At 38.7% G+C, this 21,919-nt stretch overlaps 1 protein-coding gene across 2 annotated transcripts in view; it reads right to left on the bottom strand.

Annotated features, from left to right (window-relative positions):
- Positions 1 to 3,106: 3,106 nt before the first annotated feature.
- Positions 3,107 to 21,919, bottom strand: part of Scel (sciellin) — a 99,790-nt gene continuing 80,977 nt past the window's right edge. For both annotated transcript variants that reach the window (XM_021662852.2, XM_060391568.1), the window contains 7 exons: positions 18,240 to 18,302; positions 14,769 to 14,861; positions 13,778 to 13,849; positions 11,477 to 11,551; positions 8,297 to 8,405; positions 6,108 to 6,210; positions 3,107 to 4,727 (listed from right to left, as the gene is read on the bottom strand). In XM_021662852.2, the coding sequence (XP_021518527.1) occupies positions 4,711 to 4,727; positions 6,108 to 6,210; positions 8,297 to 8,405; positions 11,477 to 11,551; positions 13,778 to 13,849; positions 14,769 to 14,861; positions 18,240 to 18,302 (532 nt within the window). In that variant the 3' untranslated portion in view covers positions 3,107 to 4,710. The remainder of the gene's footprint in view (positions 4,728 to 6,107; positions 6,211 to 8,296; positions 8,406 to 11,476; positions 11,552 to 13,777; positions 13,850 to 14,768; positions 14,862 to 18,239; positions 18,303 to 21,919) is intronic.

Below are 21,919 nucleotides of genomic sequence, written 5' to 3'. Positions count from 1 at the left end.
CATTCTTTGTAAACTCCAACACAGAAAGGACCGCCATATCATACCGTCTAAAAATGGCCTGACTTGTCTATTATCTCTCCTGTTCTTTTATGTTGTTGTTATTGTTTTGTTGTTTTGTATGTTCTTTTGAAAATCAATTGAATACTTTGGTTTCAGCTTGGCAGCATGGAAGTCAGCAAGTATAAATCCTTTTGGGTTTGTGGTGTTGGCCCAAGCTTAGGTCATACTAATGGTCAACTATGAATTGTATTTAATACAACCTGAGCTTAGTGCATATTTTAAGAATGCATTAGCAAGATTTCTTGCCGACTTCTTGAACACTAAACCCAGGTTCTTGGTCATCTTCCATTGTAGAATATCAAGGTTGCTCAGATACTGTGTTGTGGGAAATCTTTAATCCCACTATGGTGCACTATCAAGAGCCAGAAAGACCCTCACACTAGAGATTTTTCCCATTTCACTTGGGAAAAAACAACATTAACAAACTGTGATTGTTGAGAGAGGTATATCAGGTTCTCAATGTTTCTTTTGCCAGATATGATTTCACATTGCAACAAGGGAAAAGAACATGTGCAGCTGACAAAATTCCAGTGGGAAGTCTCTCCTCCATTGGGAATGACGGTCCTTTTCTGTTTGATGTTTTCACTTGAAAAAAAAAAAAAAAGCATAATAGACAAGACTTCTGGTGCCTCACATGAGGCGAGGGAGAACCACATCGTTCTTTGTTCCCATTCCAGGTGGGACCCGGGTCCCACCTGCCTGTCACCAGAGAGTCCCTTACACTTACTGAGAGAGCTCCTCTGCCTAGCGAGACACTTCATCCTGGGGCTCCGGACTAAGAATGCTTAGCAGAAAACAGAAAGCTGGCCTGAGTCACATCTGAATATTGCTTTATATGGGAACTAAAGAAAACTTCAAAATCTTTTGACATCCTTGTCTGTTAGCACTTGAATTTCTGTCCCATTATGTTGAAAAGAAGCGAAGTTAGACTTACCTAGAATGATATCTGTTTGTTGCCAAATCCAAGAGAGTGCCTCACCCAAGCTTTTCCCACGGCGGTTACTGCCTAGAATCAGGTCTTATTTGAAACTGCCCTTCCCCCTTCTGCCACATTATGTGCAAAATGACCCTATTCACACAGTCAGCATGCTTCATATCCTGCTTGGGTTTATGACCGTGGGTTCTCTCTCTCTCTCTCTCTCTCTCTCTCTCTCTCTCTCTCTCTCTCTCTCTCTCTTCCTTTCCCCCTACAGAATGGAAGTTCCCTTCAGTGAGATCAGGGACCTTGGCTGTTTTGTTCAGCACTGAGGCTGTTGAGTAGCCATTTCCTCCAACCAAAACTGAGAAAGCTGGGGAAGCTCAGAAAGCTACAAGATTCACCAGAGGCCTCGCTAAGGTTCTACAGACAATAAGCAGTTGCAGTTGCACAATCCAATGAATCATGCCTGCTCTATTCTCTTCCCCTTTGAGAAAGGGTCTCACGATGTCATCCAGGCTGGCTTTGAATTTAACAGTCTTCTACCCAACCACACAAGTGTTGGGATTGCGTACCTGTGACACCACCCTGGTTGCTGCCCAACTTTTGCATTGTGAATAATTCAAATAAAATTCTAAGTACAAATGAAGCATTCAGTGACCAAAAGGTAAGTAATGAAATAGATCATATGCGGATAAGGTGAGCAGTAGAAGTAGATTGGTAATCTCTGGAATGCTTGAGCTCCTGGTGCATTAGAGAATCAATATTTTAAAGCTGAATGTCAAAGAAGGAGTCAAGACAGGTAGAAAGTAGCCTACCCAATTTAAGAGGGGTGTTTATGGGTGCCTCTAAGGAAATTACCGACTCCTGTAAAACAGGTAGAACTGTACAAATCAATGTATTTACCAAAACAATCCTATTGGCAACTGCAAGTCAGTCTCTTCGTTAGCTTCTCATGATACAGTTAAATCACTTGTTTGGCTGGAGCTCTGAATCCAGCCAAACAGGACATTGTTCCAAATGCTCACAACTTTCCATCAGAGTAAACAAATCAGCAAGTCCCCCGCAGTGGGAGCTGGACTGTCTTACTTACTACTCAGATCCAAGGAGCAATTGCAGCCAAACACTTTAGGATATATTGAATCAATTCTTCTTTCTTGACCTTCCTTTAAAAGTGCATGCTCTGTTAACAAATTCTGTTCTGAAATAATAGCCCTCCCTTCTTGTATTTTTCAATTATAAAAGGATGCTGTTGTGGGTTTGAGGGCAGGGCTTTGGTCAGTTTGGGGTATTAGTGATAGAACAATGTAGGGTTCGCCACACAGGAATGAGAACCCAGGTCTGGTGCCCAGCACTTCCTGTGAAATCTAGGCATGGTGGCTTGTGCCTGCAAGGGTGTATGCTGGGGAAGGAGAGATGGGACCGTACCTGAAGGTGGTTGGATAGCTAAGAAGAATCAGCGAGCTCCAGATTCAAAGAGAGATCGTGACTCAGAAAAGGGGAGGGAAATAACTTGAGCAAGAATCAACCACCTCTAACCTCCACAAACTTGCACACAAATATGTAATTTCACATACATCATATAGGCACACCATTCACAAAGGAAACTGTCTTATCAAACTATTATTTCTCTTATGGAGACTTTTTAAAAATTTACATCAGAGCCAGGCACTGTGGCACATGCCTATAATGTCAGCATTCAGAGAGGCAGAGGTAGGCGGTTCTCCCTGAGTTCGAGGATTGTATGGTCTACAAAAGGAATCCAGGACAGCCAAGGCTACACAGAAAAAAACTGTCTAGAAAAACAAAAATTAAAAATGAACAAAAAAAATTACATCAGAATTCATGATCTGGTATTGGTGATTTGGTAATCTTGTTCAGGAGCAGTGTGCCAATTATATCATGATTAATTGATGGCAAAAATAATGAAATCTTCCAAATTGTTAAAAAGAACCTGTCGTTTCAATAGTGAGAAAATGCTCAGACATAATGGAGTAGTCTTAAAGAATCAGAAACCTTTGTCTCTCTGATATGTGTACACTCTGTTTCTCCAACAGCTTATGGCTTGCTTTAATACATTATTGTACAAGAAAGTGTCCATAAAACGGCTATAGAAAAGTGAGAAATGAGTTCTCTTCAGATTTTTATATTTTTAAATGATATTCACATGATTTTAATTACTACAAAGCCATTGAAATGCTAATGTACTTTTAAGACAGACGAGGGCGATTTAATCCTTGCTTTCTGCAGTCAATTTCAACTCTAAGAAAATTATTTCTTTTGATCCACTCTGATAGCATGTAATAAAAGAACAATAAAACATATGGCTCAATTACCACTGCTTCTCATCAAGCATGAATTAATGAATATCAAATTATTATTAATTGTTTTTTCTGGCTCCCTCCCCACAGGACAATTATACACTGCTGAATTTTGATAAGCATTTCGTGTTTAACACTTTGTGGACCAGTGTCTAAGAGGAGCAGATGCATAGACTTATTACACTGGAGAATAATTATTTGAATTTATCACGTTGCAAATCATGCAGTCATCTTTTAATTTCCCTTGTTTGTTTTCTCATAACTGCTTACAAGTGCCCGGGAATTTGACTGTCCCAGAACATTCCAGTCATTCTTTCTTCAGGAAAAAGTTGCCATGTGCCTATCACATACTTTCTATGTTTAATTTTTCTATGTAAGCACTAATAATGATTTCTTGTATGATTATTGCATTTCTAATTCTTTAGCAAAGGAACTCTTTCCAAATAAAAACTGTATGATATGCAAACATTACAGAAATTGACAGTTAATTTTATTATTCTAAGCCTTCTGCAAGCATAAACTATAACACGAACATACATAACACATTTATAATCCATAGCTATCACTGCTCATATTATTCGTACACCCAGATTTTTAAATGCATGCAAAGAAAGTTTAACACATTACACATGTCACATGAGTTTACTTATCACCCATAGAGATATTTATTTCAGCTTTAGGAATAGTCTGTAAAAGCTATGCTTGTGAGAAACTGAAGGATGACACTTAGGTGGAATTGCTTATAAGTCCCAATACAGCTAACAAACATGCCAACATATTTCTAAACAGGAAACTCAATTTTCTTTCAGAATCAGAGGATGAGAAGAGCAGAGGGGGAACCTTAGAAATTATTTTGTCTGGTGTCTGTGGTGTCACAGATAATGTCACAGAAGACTGAGAACTTTAAGTTATTTTCTATGGTCCAAACAACTTCTGAAGTTGACATCTTGCTGCAAAACTTTATATGAAAATTTCTAGGCACATTTTCTTTTGTAGAAAAAAGGATGTCTTCCTTCCATCAGCCTATATGTCAGGGTGTCAATAATGCTCTAATACAAATTATTAAGGGAAGATAGGTGAGAAAATGAGAAACTTGATTATAGTGGAAACCATGATGAGCAGCCAAAAATGGAGCAGGGATGGCCTCATTAGGGTTGACAATTCTTACTGCCATTTGCTTTGGTGACTAGAAATTATGTCGACCTTTTATCACTAAATCTTGCCAGATACCAGATAGTTCTTTTCATGTATGTGACCTTATTCAAAGTAATGAGATTATTTGTGCAACAACAAAAATGTTATTTTGATATAAGAAATAATCTTCAATGTAACTCTTTCTTAGATTACATATTCTTAAAATGTAGCTTTAAATTCTTTAATGAAGGCTTTCCTCTTCATTTCCTTGCGTCAGCATTATTGAATCCATTTTGCTGAAAATTTAAAAACAAAGGTAGACATATAAATCAATATGAAAATGAAACCCAAAATTAACATTAAAAAAAAAAAAAAACAATCATTCTCCCAGAAAACAGTGCTGGATTAAGCATTCCACCATTTCTTCTTCTAGGCCTGGATTCTTCACATCGGCTTTGGTCAAGCATGAAGCTCCACTCACTGTGTGTGCATATTGGAGAACAGGTGGGAGTCATGGCTTATGAGTATGACCTTTTGGAGTATTACTATGGAGGGCACATAGGTAGACAGGGAGACATGCAGGCCTGTGACTCTTTGCTGAGCACTCTCCTAAGTCATGTCAGGGACTCTTCGGAGTAAAAGTTTTAGAATTACCCCATGGACACCCAGAATTGGGATAGAATGTTAGACTGGTTAGGTGCAAGCTTACAAAGAAACGTTAATATGAGAAACAATCTGGGGAAAGCAGAAGACAAAGTACAAATACAATTAGGCTCTTTTTTTTTTTTTTTTTTTTTTTTTTTTTTTTTTATTCTGAAGCCTGATGGAATGTGGCTTTATGGATATTTTTCCAGATGTAGCCACTCCAGTAGCTCATTAAGCTCATGCATTTGCCATTAAGTTCTGTACTTTTGATCCAATGGATGAATCCCAAATAGTTCCATTCACTACACCGAAGTCATCAGGAATAAAGGCGCTCTGAACATTTCAACTATGGACCTTGCCCTCAATAGCAATTTGTTTCTCTTCTACTTACTGTTGAATCTAAAAATAAACTGACCATACTCTCTTGTAATAATCAGTTAAATGGCATAGGACTTTATGTTCAGACATATTCTTCATGTGTTTTAGATCAGCACTTAAATTTCTCATGCTTAGTTAAAAATGCATGCCCAGAACATCTTGCTTTCTCTTTACTGATGCCAATTAAGAGTCCAAATTATAGAAACATTTGGTCTCACATTGTTAAAAAAAAACCTCAAAACTTTAAATGTTATATTTAACATAAAATTATATAAAATTAACTATTTCAGGTAAAAGTAACATTAAAAGGCATTGACTGTAATTACCATACTGTATTTAAATGTATTTCCAAGTTAAAGTACAAAAAAAAGCATCCACAAAAATTATTCAATTTAAATAATCATTTAATAAATCAGAAAAAAATTTCTGTTTCACAAACTGGAAAACTTTCCACATACGAAAAAAAAAGTATAAAAATTGATGGATTTATATCATTAAACCAAATACTTCCACAGTTTAGCTATTGCCTGCTTATTTTTCATTAGCTGTAGTTAATAAAGTATTGACTTTTATTGAAATAGCTCATATTTAGCAATACTAGATAGTCGCCAGAGTTAGTAAGAATGGCTCCGCTCACAGGTTGTAACACTCACCCATCACTTTGGAGTAGCAAGGCTCACAGTGAATGGTCTGCCGATAAATCCAAATACTGTCACCTGCTTGCAAATTTTCCAAAGGCCGCTTGCATATCTCACACTAAAGAAAACAATTTTTATATTACAAACTGACAATGCGTCCTCAGGGGAGAAGGGACAGAAAACTTGCCGTTCTTCCAAGACCAACCCTCTTAGAAAGTCGCAGTCAGCCCTGAAGAGAAACCACGGGGGAAATGAGCGCGCTGGCCTCTCACCACACCCTAAGTTCACATGAGTTTCCTTCCACAGCACCCTGCGGCAGGCAGGGGCAGGTACAGCGCAGGGACGCACCCCACGGAGGTTTTCTATGCAACTCACCACGGAACAGATAGAATTTTTTTTTTTTTTTTTTTTGCAAATTGGCTATGCCAAGGACAGGATATCCACCCACTGTCCCAAACAAAACCACAGGTTTGTATTTCTCATTTGCTTCCACAAGGCAGAGCTGTGCGATCCTGCTGAACCAAACAAGCTGCTGATCATAGCCGGATGGGGTTGGGGTGTTAGGAGTGTGCTGGTTACAGAAGCAGGGAAGGGTTACCTTCTGGTTTTGTTGTTGTTTTTAGACTTTGGTGCTGAATGGTGATTGCCCAGCTTTCAAAGTACTGGTTGGTTTTCAAGATGAATCACTAAAGTAATTGGTCTTTGACTCATTTATTAAACATTTAAACTAGTTTAAGTAGTTCTCCGTTCTCATGGCTGTAGAACAATTTGTCTTTTTCTATGAGCACGAGGAACATTTTTGTTCTGTTAGAGCCTCTAATGCTTCAAAATGGAAATGAATCACTTAAAATATAAATGAAACTTATTTCAATTTACCAAAGCAATAACCATGAGAATGCCTATTTTAGAAGATATTATGTATACTAATTTTATGTATGAATACGCTTTTATTTAGGGGAGCATATTATGCAACTAGAAATACTTTCATCTTAAAAATCAAGCAATTGTTTAATTTTCAGATCATATTTTCATAATCCTATACTGGGTGGTAGTTTGTTTTTTATATTTGTTTATTTACTGTATATTTATAAATATATATGCCATGAGACTCAAAAGACAGTCATAGAACAACTTGTGGGAATTAGTTCTTTTTTCCTTCCAGAATGTGGGTTCTAAGGATCAAACTCGTATCATCAGATTGGCTGCAGGTGAGTGTACAGGCTGACCCATCCTGCGAGCCTAGATATGTGGTTTTATAGTCGAAATAATGCACCAAAGCAATCAATGGACAAAGCGGTACATCTGTTTGGCTAAAATGAATAATTTGCCTCAAGCATAGCATGCGACCACTAGAAAAGGCTTAAACTTAGGCAAGTGATTTTGAAATTGGATGCACATTAGATCAACCTAAGGAGCTTTGAAAACTACCAATGTACAAAAACAATCTCTGAAATCTTAAATTTTCTGTCCGAGTATTCTAAGGATTTTTTTTTTCCTTCATCAATTCTTAGGATTATAACTTGCAACCAGTGTTGGGAGCCACAGCCCAGCCAATGATCTGTTCTCTAGCTACAGAAACAGAGGCTGTTGTCACTTAACTGATTGCCCAAAGCCATGTGGCCACCATACTGAAGGGCAGACGCCAAACTGAGATCCTCAGACAGCCTGTGCAGTGCTCAGGCTATTGCACTGAGAGGTACACGGACCCACACAAGACAAGGTGAGGAAAAAGAGCTCATTAACACTTGGAATCCTTCTCTAGCGAATGTCTCTCTTACATAGTAAGCCACGCTTAACCACGGTCTCAGTGGCCGGCAGAGTTTAAACCATTGTGAAGACCTGACCTCACGACAGGACAGCCGCTGGCTTTATTCTCAACCGTCTATTGTCCATGTGTGATTTTATTACACATATGATGCAATGTATTGTTTATTGAAATGTGGCAGAAACTTAAGAATGAACAGGTGTTTCTCTTTGGCACAGTCTCCCGAGAGATGTGTGAGGAATGAATTTTAAGCCTGAAGCCAAGGCAGTATTCATAGACCTTTGAGAGTGGAGCTGCAGAACATGGAGGGACACTTGAGCAGTGTAATGTGGCCCGCAGAGTGCTTGGAGCCTTGGCTTCATCCCGAGCATTTCAACAGGTGCGTTTTTCTTGTTGTACAACCTTAATACTCAGCAGCATGAAATAAGCATGGGTTTACCTTGAAGCAAGTAGAATGGCAGCAAATTTGCAATTCATCTAAAATCATTTTGGTTTCTGCCCCCAAGGGTTTGTGGCAGTAAGTACACATATCTCTTTCAATGACAGACCTGCGGTGACATAAGAATTAAAAACCATTTAAAATTTGCCATCATGTAGGAACAAGCGTGTGCCCTCTAAAGTCACGTGGGAGCGCAGTGATCCTGACAGAGCTGTAGGAACTGCCCTAGCATCTAAAAACGTGCTGTTTATTCATCCTCATAATAGGATTAAGTCTCTACCGATGTCAAGGAAACAACACAAGGGAAACGTCTCAGTAGTATTAATTTACCAGAAAACCAGAGCACGTCTGAGCAGGAAAAGAGTCTCAGTTTCCCTTGAAGCTAGAAGAGCATTTTCACTAATTTACATACATCACTTTCTACACTACACAGGGAAATTGTGTGGCAGGTTAATGCAAATTTTTAATTCTGAAAACATTCAATAGGCTCAAAATAGAAATCCACTCAGGAGTGTTTATAAACTCATAAATGATGAGTCCACACAGAGTCAGATGAACAGTGCTCTTGGTGTTGTGGAGAGAAGTGGAAGTCAAGGGTGCAGATCCCGCCAAAATTAACTTCTTCTCTAAAGGAAGGGATGTCCCTGCCAAATTTGATGAGGAAAAAGTGGTTTTCCTTACTTATTCAGAAACTTAATATTCTACAACAAATGAACTACAGATATGGTCAACAAGAGCCAAAAATCTTAAATCACATCAGAACCTTAAGTAAGGCCTATTTCCTTTTGAAAAGTCTTAGAATTGTCTTAAACCGCTCCCGGTAGATTTTGCTGGTTTTGAGGCATTATTAGCACACGGGTCCAGAGTTTCTAGAGCAGCAAACACGATAAGGTAATGAAATAAAAATAGCCAATACTTATGTCATACCTGCATAAATTAATTTTGTTGTGAGCTGCTTCCCTGTACACTAACACTTATCACCCTACCAAGAGAACTGTTCAGATGGTTCTGACTCTGTGTGTATACATACGCTAGAGAACAACACTCGTACGAAGTTTGATGTGTCCGTGTGCTTTCCTTCAGCAGCTCAGTTCATCCTGAGAAGTCAGGCTGGTTATCTCATGACTCACTTTATAGAAAAGAGAACAGGGACACAAAACAGCAAGGGAACTGCTGCCCTCGGGCATCCACTGAGTAGATCTGAATAAAGCAGTGTGGCCCAAAGTCCCTGGCCCAGGGTGTAAGGGAGCTAGTCATGTATACCACTCCTCTACCACCCCTTCAAGAATCCAAGCAGATCAGCTTACCCAGTGTCCTCCTTGCTTAGCTTCTTTTTAGGTGTATAGATTTTAGTATGTTTATCCTATATTATATGACTAATGTCCACTTATAAGTGAGTATATACCATGTCTGTCTTTCTACTTCTGGGTTACCTCACTCAGGATGATCTTTTCTAGTTCCCACAATTTGCCTGCAACTTTCATGATTTCCTTGTTTTTAATTGCTGAGTAGGATCCTGGATAAGATGATCAATCCTCATTCAGAAAGGCAATGGGATGGACATCAGAAAAGAAAGAAGACAGGGAACAGGACAGGAGCCTACCACAGAGGGTCTCTGAAAGACTCTACCCAGCAGGGTATTGAAGCAGATGCTAAGACTCATAGCCAAACTTTGAGCAGCGTGCAGGGAATCTTATGAAAGAAGGAGGAGATAATAAGACCTGGAGAGGACAGGAGCTCCACAAGAAGAGCAACAGAATCAAGAAATCTGGGCACAGGGGTCTTTTCTGAGACTGATACCCCAACCAAGGACCATGCATGGAGATAATCTAGAACCCCTGCACAGAAGTAGCCCATGCCAGCTTAGTCTCCAAATGGGTTCCCTAGTAAGGAGAACAGGGACTGTCTCTGACATGAATTCAGTGGCTGCTTTTGATCACCTTCTTCTGAGTGGGGAGCAGCCTTACCAGGCCATAGAGGAAGACAATACAGCCGGTCCTGATGAGACCTGATAGGCTAGGGTCAGATGGAAGGGGAGGAGGTCCTCCCCTATCAGTGGACTTTGGGAGGTGCATGGATGGAGAAGAGGGAGGAAGGGTGGGATTGGGAGAGGATGAGGGAGAGGGCTACAGCTGGGATACAAAATGAATAAATTGTAATTAATAAAAAAATTAAAAAATGAATCTAAGCAGAGAATAGGGGGATTGAGGGAAAGAGAAAGTGAGAGAGGAAAGGCATTAAGAGTAGATAAACTGTCTGGTTTTATATTTTCAATCATTCTAATCACTAGATACAAACATATCGGTATATAAAACTTTATATATATGTAAATTACACAATGATTCATATATATGTGCAAATTACTTAGTGGCTTACATATATTTATAAATATTTGCAACTTTTAATTTACAATACAACTACTTGCATATACATATATATCTTCCCATTTAAGACCAGGAGCACACCGAAAGCAGAAAATTACATTTATGTATCATCATTTCATTCCACTGATCAAGGGCCAGAAATACAAAGAAGGAAGAAATGGTCTCTTCCCATGAGACACTCTTTGCACTGGGGAGGCCATGGACAGGGAATGCCATCCGAGAAATGACGACTCTAACCACATTTCTTTTAGTAAGTGGGATGTGAGTTCAAACCTTCAAGTATCACTTACTGTGCCCACCACTGCATTAGAAGCTAAAGTTACACCTAAAAATAAGGTATGTCCGTACTCAGCTGAGTTGAATCCAGAATGTATTGGCCCAATAAATCCATGCAGCTACCTTTGGAAAGAAGGGAGTGTTGAGGGCTATCTAGTCAAGCAATGAAGCCTAGGTGTTCGTAATGCAGCAGGCAGGGGACTCCACGGAATCACCAGCAGTAAAGAGGATGGCCAGGGACGCCGTTTGGAAGGCATAAAAAGGTCATCTAAAATAACACACATAAAAACCAGACAGCAGCTAGGAAGTAGGTATCTGTGCGCAAAACTGTACTGTGGTCTCTTCGTGTATATTCCTAACAGTTTCCTACCTATCCACCAATCACAAAAAGAAGAAGACGCGGGGGAGGGGGAGAAATATACATGGATGTTCACGGACATTAAGGTGTGTGCCTATGTTTGTATATATACGTGTGTGGTTGTACACTTCATGCCTATGTTGGAAATACAATCATACTCACCTATCTGAAGTTGAATAAACAGTTTGTATATATTTTCCTGAGATATTTTCCTGATATCCATCCTTTGACGATTTACTAAAAATTAACATAGGGACACGTGAAAATCAGAACGTTTTTTCCTGATATTGATATAATTGCCTCCACACAGGTAAGGAAATACTCCTTCACCCACTACTATTATTATATTATTTGTGATATCATAGACCCAGGTGATATCCTTACACCTTTCATTCTTTCAGTCAGAAGAAGTAATGGTGTAAAAGCCAGAGCAAGTCAACAAGTCCCCGGGGAAGCAGAACAGGCTGAGACAGAGTCTTAGTCTAAGTGTGAGCAATGAAGGCATCATTGTTTTTCATGATCTACCCCGCTTACTTTCTAAAATAAAGCCTGTTAGTCTAGAGGCACAGGCAGGAAAATCACAAGACAACAGACTGTGCTCAAAGCCAACCTGAACAAACTGGCAAGATCCTGTCTCAAAACAAAAAATTAAATAGAAGGGCTAGAGAGAAAGTTTAGCAGTAGAGAATTGGCCCAGTCTGTACAAAGCCCTGGATTCAATTCTCAGCACTACAGAAATTAGCCAGATAAGTAATTTAAGTAAGTAATATAGTCTAAAATAAATCAAAACACCAGTGTGCAAACACAACATATACGCACTTTCTCTCTCTCACACAAGCCCTTGAGTACCTTGCCAAGGCTGTCACGTTAGTAAATGGCAAGCAATAACTCAATCTTGAACCTGACTGCAGAGACAGACAGCACACTACAACTGCACTGTCAGCGTCGATTTCAAGAAAGCTGGAGATGTTTGAGAGACATCGCTGTCACGTTACATTAACAAACAGTAGCAAATCCATCTTTTCAAACTACCCTGCAGATTTTTGGTCTGACATGCTACAATATTGTCTTTCATAGTTACAGTTCTCAAACACAGGATTGCATCAGAAACATGTCAAGTTTGTTAAAACACAGAGAGCTGGGACCCCGAATGACCGAGTTTCTGATTCTTCTGGTCTGGGGTGAGGCCAAGTAATTTTCACTTTTGTCAAGTTCAGAAGTGATACTGCTGAAGCCAACCCAGAAACCACATGAGGATTGCTGGCTATATGCACATACACAGATATTCAAATAACATAAACAATAGTAGTTTACAAAAGTAAACCATAGTCAACATGGTTAAATAACTCAAATATGGTTTAGTTTCAGTACTTGCATAAATATGGTTAATAATTTTTAATCAACTCTTCAATACGTAAAAAAATCTGGGAGCGTGTTTAGTAGACTATGCTTAATTCTAGAAATTTACTGTTTCTTAAAAATTGATATGACAATTGGTGGCCTCTGCTTAAATGAGACACTTCTTTAGAAAGAATATGTATTGATGTGCTATCCCAGGGGGTTGCCAATGTGTGGAAACAGAATCCCTGTAAGTATGGAATAAGCCTCTGTTCCTTTTATGCTACTTGCTGATGTTTCATTTCTTGTCTTTACTGTGTATCATTCGTGCTGTTTATCTATGTCCCCATTTCTTCCGGGTTCAATAACTACTTATTATTTTAACTTTCTTTTAAAGGTTTTATCTTTTAGCTTAACTAAAAGATAGTAGGAATTACTATAATGGAGCCACCACAGGGCGAGATTTGAAGTAAGAGATGAAAATCACTTTAGAGGTTGCATCTGTAAGTGACACATGGGTTTACGCACAGAGGCATTGAGCTGCCTCTAGGAACTGTCGTCACTCACACATTTCACATATGTCTGCATTTGTGTACTTTGACATTATATTACACTATAATTAGGCCAATTTTCATTCTTAAAATATATTCCTTGGAAACCAAATGTGTTGTGAATCCATGACCTTGGTTGACACTTTTCTCAGTATCCATCATTCCAAGCAACAGTTTTATGCGATATTGGTTCTCTGTAATTTAGGCCATGGTATATCAACCTGAAGATATACTTTCTGTGTCAGACTGGGAGTAGATAGTACATAGAGACTTTGAACTAAGGTGACTCAAATTAAGAGACTGTTATAGCCACACAGCCATACACATTTGCCTGAGAACATTTGTTGGCCATCTTACAAGTTACTCATTAGTTGTTTGAAATACCTTTGAATCCACACAATGACTCTAGGTCCTTTATCAACTAAATATTGGGAGCAACTTAAGATGCTAGATACAACAGTCTTAAACTAGCTTCTCCGTGAGAAAAACACTCCCTGAAATGGTACTATCTCCTGCAGGACACAGATCACTTCATAGCTATAAAAGTCAACTATCTGCTGCACTTCTCCATCACCTGTTCTCCACGTATGTCCTCGTATAGACAACGGTGTTCTTGGACCCAGCCTTCCTGGTCCTGGAACTGGGGCTATAAAAAACAAACAAACAAACAAAAAAAACAGTTAGCTTTCTGTTGAAATGTCACTTTTGAGGGCAATAAAAACAAAACTATTTTCCAATTTAATGCAAAAAAAAGTTATATACATATATTCCTTCTAAACCAACTGGTCAAATGAAAATGCTCATATCATTAATCAACTCCTGAAGAATTTGCCACCTCTCCCGTTTAATTATTAATATCCACTGTCTTGTCCTACTTTAGGATTATTACTGTGAAAACTGATGGTTCAGGAAGTTTGTCTTAGAGAATGGAGATCATTTTAACTATTCACGTACTGTACCTTAGCGTCTGTTTCCCTAATGCCCCATTCATTCCTAAGCCATAAGTTTCCTCATGTACCTTAAGTTAAAAGCGGACTTTAATTGACTATTCAAACCCCAGAATTAATGATACACTCAGACAGATCTAGTTCAAGAAGGTGAATACCATTAAGTCAGGGGGAAGTTTTCATAGGTGAGAACACTTCTTGTTGTTGCAGGGGAGCCGGGTTCAATCCCCAGCACCCACCTTGGGTGGCTCCCAATCACCTGTTATTCCAGGTCGAGGGGATCTGATAATTTCTGGACTCTGTGGGCTCCAGCACATGTATAGTGCACATATACAGACTCAAGTGCAAACAGAAAAATAAAATAAATAAACCTCTAAAAGAAGAGTGTCGACATCAGTGTCACAGTCATATTTTGTGTAACTGTAGACTTTAATGCAACAACTACATCTTATATTCTTCTATGTATGACCCATCAATAACTGAGTTGCTGACTCAGCACTCTGATGTAAGGGTATCTACATATAGAAATTCCCATGCTCTGAAGACAGAATTAGCTTGCCTGGAAACAAATAAACACAGGGGTAAGTGTAGCCATAGGCTTTGTAATGTCTGTAGTACCTGAGGCTGTTCCTGGCTTCATAAGAATAGACAGATGTTCCTATGGATTCCTTGAATGGAGAGTTAGTGAATCCATTGACTTGGCCATCTATCCTGCAAGAGCAAACATAGGCGTTTGACACTCAAAATCAAGGTCATTTATAAGTGGTTTTGCTTTATTAAAATTTCACCCAGTGGACAGTATTTCTTTACATCTACCTGGTTCCTGCATGGATACAAAACACATGGTCTGCTTTGCTGGCTCCACAGAAATTGTTGTCTTACTTTCAAGAATCATCCATAAACACGGGCTATAATTATCTAATGCTGTGACAGGATGTATTTTTATCAAGGATAAAATCCACTGAAAATTGGTTCCTCAGTTGTTTTCCCAAGAGCAGCGCCCTTTTGAAAGGTCCCCTTGTACCACATATTTCAGAATTCACCATCTCAGAGAATGATCCAGGGGTTGCTTTGAGACATTTCAGTTTCTGTTTTGCTTTAAATGAAAGGTAACACTTCGAAGACTGGAGAGATCTGACCTAGATTTCCGCTGATCTAAAAATGTCATCATGTTTAACAGAACATAAACACATTCCATTTCTCCCCTGGAACAGAGGAAATTCTCAATGGAAAAAGTAGTGGAAATCGTAGCGATTTTTATTCTTCTTGGTTGGTAAGTTTTGGGGGAGAAGACATGAGAAGCGACAGCAGACTTGAGATGTTCATTAAGCCTTATTTTCAAACAGGCTGTCGGTGGGTGAGTTTGTGCTCTTGAGTGCTGGTGCCCACAGAAGCCAGGGAAAAGCAATCCCTCTGGACCTGGAATAGACAGTTGTGAGCTAACCAAACGTGGGTGCCATCTCTCTCATAGATTGAGCCATCTATCTGACCTCATCCTATGTAACTTTTAAAGAGGAAAATGTGTCAATCATTCATTTCTGACACTCACACACACAAAATGAAACTAATAAAATAAATCAAAATATTATAGGAAACCTGAAACTATCTTAGTTTTTAAACTATAAAAAATTATTCTTGGCTAAATATACATTAAAATTTCTGAGTAAAAAACTATTAATTGAAGAAAGAATAACCTTTCTCTCAGTTTTGTTCAAAACTTTACAAAGGTATGTGATGTATTGATTTTAAATTCATCAGGCCCTAACATATATTTAAAGCAATTACATTCATGTGATTCTAAATATGTATATATATTTCTATGTCAATAAAAGGTTGTGGGGAATTATTCTTGTAATTAACATATTGTGTATTCATCCATAATAAATTAATCTGCATTTATTTGTATTTAAAAATCTTCTTACCCTAAGGAAGATGTTTTGTGAGTAAATTTTCTTTGTTTCTTAACTTTATTTATTTTCTATTAATTACAGTTTATTCACTTTGTATCCCAGCTGTAGCCCTTCCTTCATCTCCTCCCAGTCCCATCTTTCCTCCCTCATCTCCACCCATGCCCTTCTTCAATCCACTGATAGGGAGGTCTTCTTCCCCTTCCATCTGACCCTAGCCTATCAGGTCTCATCAGGACTGGCTGTATGTCTTCCTCTGTGGCCTGGTAAGACTGCTTCTTCCTCAGGGGAGGTAATCAAAGAGCCAGCCACTGAGTTCATGTCAGAGACAGTCCCTGTTCCCATTACTAGAGAACCCACTTGGAGCCTGAACTGCCATGGGCTACATCAGTGCAGGGGTCCTAGATTATCTCCATGCATGGTCCTTGGTTGGGGTATCAGTCTCAGAAAAGACCCCTGTGCCCAGATTTCTTGTTTATGTTGCTCTCCTTGTGGAGCTCCAGTCCTCTCCAGGTCTTACTATCTCCCCCTTCTTTCATAAAATTCCCTGCACTCTGCCTAAAGTTTGGCTATAGCACGTATTGAAAAGGTAGAATCAAAACTATCGTAGAAGGTTTTCTTGTGTGATTATTAGGCTATGTCATTCCAAGATAATAAACTTAGCACAGACCTCAAGAAGAATATTTAAACTTAGTACTTTCTTAGAATTTATAAGGCAGAGGCACCTTGGGAAGATTAAGAAAGGAAATGGGTTGGGTTTTTTTTTTTTTTTTTTTTGAGTCCTTCATACATGGGTAGGATCAGTGTTATACATGAAGAGGTTATCAGATCCTCCCTCACTGAGGTTATGTGTCGCAATGAGGTATAGCTTCTATCCTAATGTGCATCTTAATACCAAACAAGATATTAACAGTCTCTCATAGTTTTAACACACTTAAACTCTGTTGTACAAATAAATTTCAAAGTGAGATTTTGCTTTGTAGCTAGGAGAGATTTCTGTGTGCTTTTGAACAAGAGATATACAAGAAAGAGAGTACTGGGTACTCCCTTCACTACTGAAAACTTACCAAGCAACAGTGAATAAAAATAAATTCTTGTAACCCAAGTAAAAGGCTTTGAATTTTCATGACACCTTTTATACCAAGTAACAGGACTGAGCAACAGGAAGGAGAAATTCTAACACAGTTAGAACATTTTCAATTTTTCTGTACTATATATTATAATGCTGTAGCTTTTTAATTCAAATAGTACTTATATTTAAATTTCATAAAACAATTCAACTCCCCAGAAAAATCTTCTGAGCATTTATCCAGTCACATATAGCATTCCTAAGAAATAAAGCGATATATGCCTAGGAGTGGTATAGCTGGATCTTGAGGAAGCTCTATTCCTAATTGTCTGAGAGAGCACCAGATTAATTTTCAAAGTGATTGTACAAGTCTACATTCCCACCAGCAGTGGAGGAGGGTTCCCCTTTCTCCACATCCTCTCCAGCATGTGTTGTCACTTAAGTTTTTGATATTAGCCATTCTGATGGGTGTGATGGAATCTCAGGGTCGTTTTGATTTTCATTTCCCTGATGGCTAAGGACATTGAACATTTCTTTAAATGTTTCTCTGCCATTCAATATTTCTCTATTGAGAATACTCTGTTGAGCTCTGTATCCCATTTTTAATTGGATTACTTGATTTGTTGATGTTTAACTTCTTGAGTTCTGGATATTAGTCCTCTGTCAGATATAGGGTTGGTGAAGATCCTTCCCCAGTCTGTAGGCTGTTGTTTTGTTCTGACAACAGTGTCTTTTGCTTTACAGAAGCTTTTCAGTTTCATGAGGTCCCATTTATTGATTGTTGATCTTAGAGCCTGTGCTGTTGGTGTTCTCAAACAGGAAGTTGTCTCCTGTGCCAATGAGTTCAAGGCTCTTCCGCACTTTTTCTTCTAACAGGCCACAGAGAAAGACAATGCAGCTAGTCCTGACTTGATAAGCTAGGGTCAGATGGAAGGGGAAGAGGACCTCCCCTATCATTGGATTTGGGGAGGGGCATGGGAGGAGAAGAGGGAGGGAAGGTGGGATTGGGAGGCGATGAGAGAGGAGGCTACAGCTGGAATACAAAGTGAAAAATAGTAATAAAACAACTTATATTTTAAAAAAAGAAATAAAGCAAGTTATAATTAATCTTACCTTCCATTCTTGTCTTCAGATATGTGAGAACTTACTTCAGATAAATTTTCTAGGACTCGGTCTCTACAGAAAAGAAAATAAATAGAAACAAAATCACCATTTGTGTGTGTATGTGTGTGTGTGTATATATACTTTATTTACAACACGGTTGTAGAAAACATGAAAAATTACAATAAATAAAAAACAATGTATCATCTTAGATATCATCATTTTGGTTCTAAGTGTTTTTTAAGAGACTGGAAATTGGACATTGAGCTATTTAATCTACACGCCTGTGGTTAAATATGAATGTATGTCTAGAATATCCCTGCAGGATAGATAGCATTCTTGCCTAACATGCAGAAGGTCCTGGGTTTGATTATCACAACATTTAAATAAATGTGGATTCTATAAATGAGAGAGAAGTCACATTTCGGAAAGCTTTGGAAATCCAGTCTGAAAAGTGTTCAGCTCCCACTGAGTGAGCACCAGGCGTGTCTTGAAGTACCAACCGCACTTTCACATGGATTGTCTCATTCAGATCTCACAGGAGCACACAGGACCAGTATCTGGAAAGACTGAATTTCTCAAAGCCAATGAACTAACTTATGGAACAATCAAGAGCAGAATTCAAACTACCTGCCTCCATAGAACAAACACTTAGATGTTTCATCTGGAGACTTTGTTTGTGCTGTGGGATTACAGAACTATAAAAGCTCAGAAATTCAAGAGGTAAAGGATAAATGCAACAATGAGAGGCTTAAAGGCCGTCTCAATGATTTTACACCTCCTATGATATACAGGGCCCTCTGGCATGTTATGACAGACTAGTCATTTGCATATTGGCATAACGCTAAAAGATCTTGTTTGATGTTCTCATGAGTTTGAGGAGGGCTTTGTCATGAAGCCCAGAGAGGAGCAGAATTGCTGGGCACTCAGAACAGTAGGGTTCATTCCCCCCCCCTTACTTCCTTCACGACATAATTCTCAGGCTTCATTTTGTAAATGAGGCTCCTAATATCCAATACAACAAGGTTTTGGTGAAGATAATACAAGTCAAGGCACAGTGATTAAGCTGTGAATGAAACAAGTGGGAAAATAAAAAGAATAATAGGTAATAGGACATGCTAATGTAGAAGTGAGTTGTGGATTTCCACAGACTTGGGAGGCTTTTTGTTTTCATTTCAGTCCTAAATTCTCACATCTTTGGAATTAACTCCAGTTCCTACAATTCTCCTTTCTCCTGCTCCAAAATGTTGGATTCAACTAAGGTTGCTGTACAAAGAAGGCACATATGAATTATCACTCACAAAATTAACATTGTTAGGAGGCAAAATAAAATAAAGTCTCCTCTTCCTGTTTATGTGGAAGAGATTTAATACTTCCCATATAATACCTAAGCCATTAATAATTGATAAACCATGTAAATTAAGCAGCATGCTATCGCCACTTAAATTTCACACTTCAAGTACTATCGGTGTGCTTTAAAAAATAGTAGAAATTTGTTTAAATATTTTTAATGTGAGTTGACACATTCCAATGAAACTATGTAAAATATACAGTATTTCAGGAACATTAATTGCTGTTTTAACCTGAGTGATGATGTAAAATTCAAAACTGAATTCCTTGGGTTTTTCAGATCAAGTTGTGTAAGGTCAATCCTGCCAATTTATAACGCAGATAGAAGTATTCGAATTTGCCTAAACCCTGATGGTTTTCACAAGTTCTTATGAAAGCCGTCTTTGTGGTATTAGAGGCTACCGTATTATCTTAACAGCCTTCACCCGTAAGAGAGTCCTTCCTGGCTTACAGCTTGAAATATAACGATATTCCCTCAAACCAGCAGTAGTAAGTGGGGAAAGATCACAGACTATGTGAATGTCGGGAGATGAGAATTCAGTGCCAGGAAGCTGTGCTTTCTCCACTGGGGTAGCACTGCAGGTCAGAAAGAAAGCTGTGTCTTTTAGTTACAGTGTGCGAGTGAGGTCTAACGTGGACCAGAACAAGTGTGTGTGTTGCATAAATATGTGAAGATAGAAGTCAAGTAGAAAAGTCTGGACATCATGCTCCCCTCTCAGCCTGAGAGGAAACCAGCACTGCCACAAAGACTCGCTCTTAGACTCCTCACGTCTGTGAGAGGGTACTCTCTGTGTGTTTAAGCAATATAGTATATGCTTTTTGTTCAAATAACCCTATAAGGTCTGTATCTGGTTTCTCCGCCTGAGGGCAGACATCTACAATTTCTCCAAAATACTTGTAACTGCTACAGATACTGAATATTTCTCTGCCTACACACTTCATTCTTTTTGGGGTGGGGACTGTAGTGTGGAGAAAAGGAAAAAGAATGGCTCCATTGAGGAAGCAGAGGAAGAGAGATTGGAGAAAAGGAAAAAGAATGGCTCCACCGAGAAAACAGAGGAAGAGAGATTCTTGGGCATTCGTCAGCTACAATGGGTAAGTCAAAAGCTAAGGCCATGCATGCCCTCAGAGAAGATGATCCCAAAGTAGGGTGGACCATCAAAGAAACCACATTATTAGAGGTTTCAGATAGTATATATATATTTTATTAGATAATGGCACATATCAAGTTTGGTTGGGAAAGCTATAGGGTTTTTATTTGTACCTATACCAGTACTTAAAGGAAACTAAGTGACGAAAAACACACAGTCCACATTTTCTTGGGGTTCGAACACTGATGGGTTGCATTAGCTACACCAGCAGATCCAATAAAAAAAAGTTTAGACTGCCCAAGCTAAAGGAGGCAAAAATAAATGCTCTTTAACTAAGATCACGTGTATTTCCTGGTGTCTTTTACACTGTGGCAGAAGATGAAAAACTGTGAGTCAAGGTGTGAAAAGAGTTTTTTAATAGAAGTGCAAGCCAAATGTTACAAGGTTGAGCAAACACTTGACTCCAAGTCTTTTTGTGTCTTTTCATTTTTATTTTGGTGCTAGGAATAGAGCGCAGGGCCTTGTGCACTCTAGAGCTAACTTCTGCTCAGCTCCGTGATGGGTCCAAGAACGCCTCTAACGTGTAGTTGTTAAAACTTTTGGAGCAGAATGTGAGTTCTCTAAGGTATAAAGCCGTAGATGTGTTTTTCGGTAGAAGAGTCTTCCGTGTTAGAATAACGCGCTGTGCTTGCCACTGTGTAAAGGAGGATGGTCCTCCCTAAGAGGGCAAATCAAGGGGAAATGTGGAGATTCTGACAGACAGCTTTTCCTAGGATACGTTCCCACGCAAGAAAGCTATTAGCTCGGTTCTAACTACTCTTCCTTTCTCGTGGGCATGTGGGAGGTGTTTATTAATAGGGTACAATATGCTTCTCTCTTCACTGCTAACTTAATCTGCTGTTGTAAAGTTTCCAATGCATGCACAAAACCAAAGAGTTTTAGCACAAAAATTAACTATGTTTTTTTTTCTTTTGTGTCAGAAATTGATCTTAGGCATCAGATTTTTAGCTCAAAATGAATCTCCTTGAAAAGAATATTGCATTTAGTGAAATAGTTAACATGATTCCTTAACTTATTGAGATAGAAAAATAGGACCTTACGTATTTTTATACTTTTTTTTCACTGAGTATTTTATTTCTCCCCCCACCCTTTAATAAGGTGGCTGAACTTAAGCATCTTTGTAATAAGCATTTCAAAAGCAAGGAAGGGAATAAGTTGCAGGCTAGGAGACTCCTTGTTGATTCATGTTGT

Source organism: Meriones unguiculatus, chromosome 9 (assembly GCF_030254825.1).
Source record: "Meriones unguiculatus strain TT.TT164.6M chromosome 9, Bangor_MerUng_6.1, whole genome shotgun sequence".
NCBI classification, from domain to species: domain Eukaryota; kingdom Metazoa; phylum Chordata; class Mammalia; order Rodentia; family Muridae; genus Meriones; species Meriones unguiculatus.
This window is presented reverse-complemented; position numbering and strand designations above follow the sequence as displayed.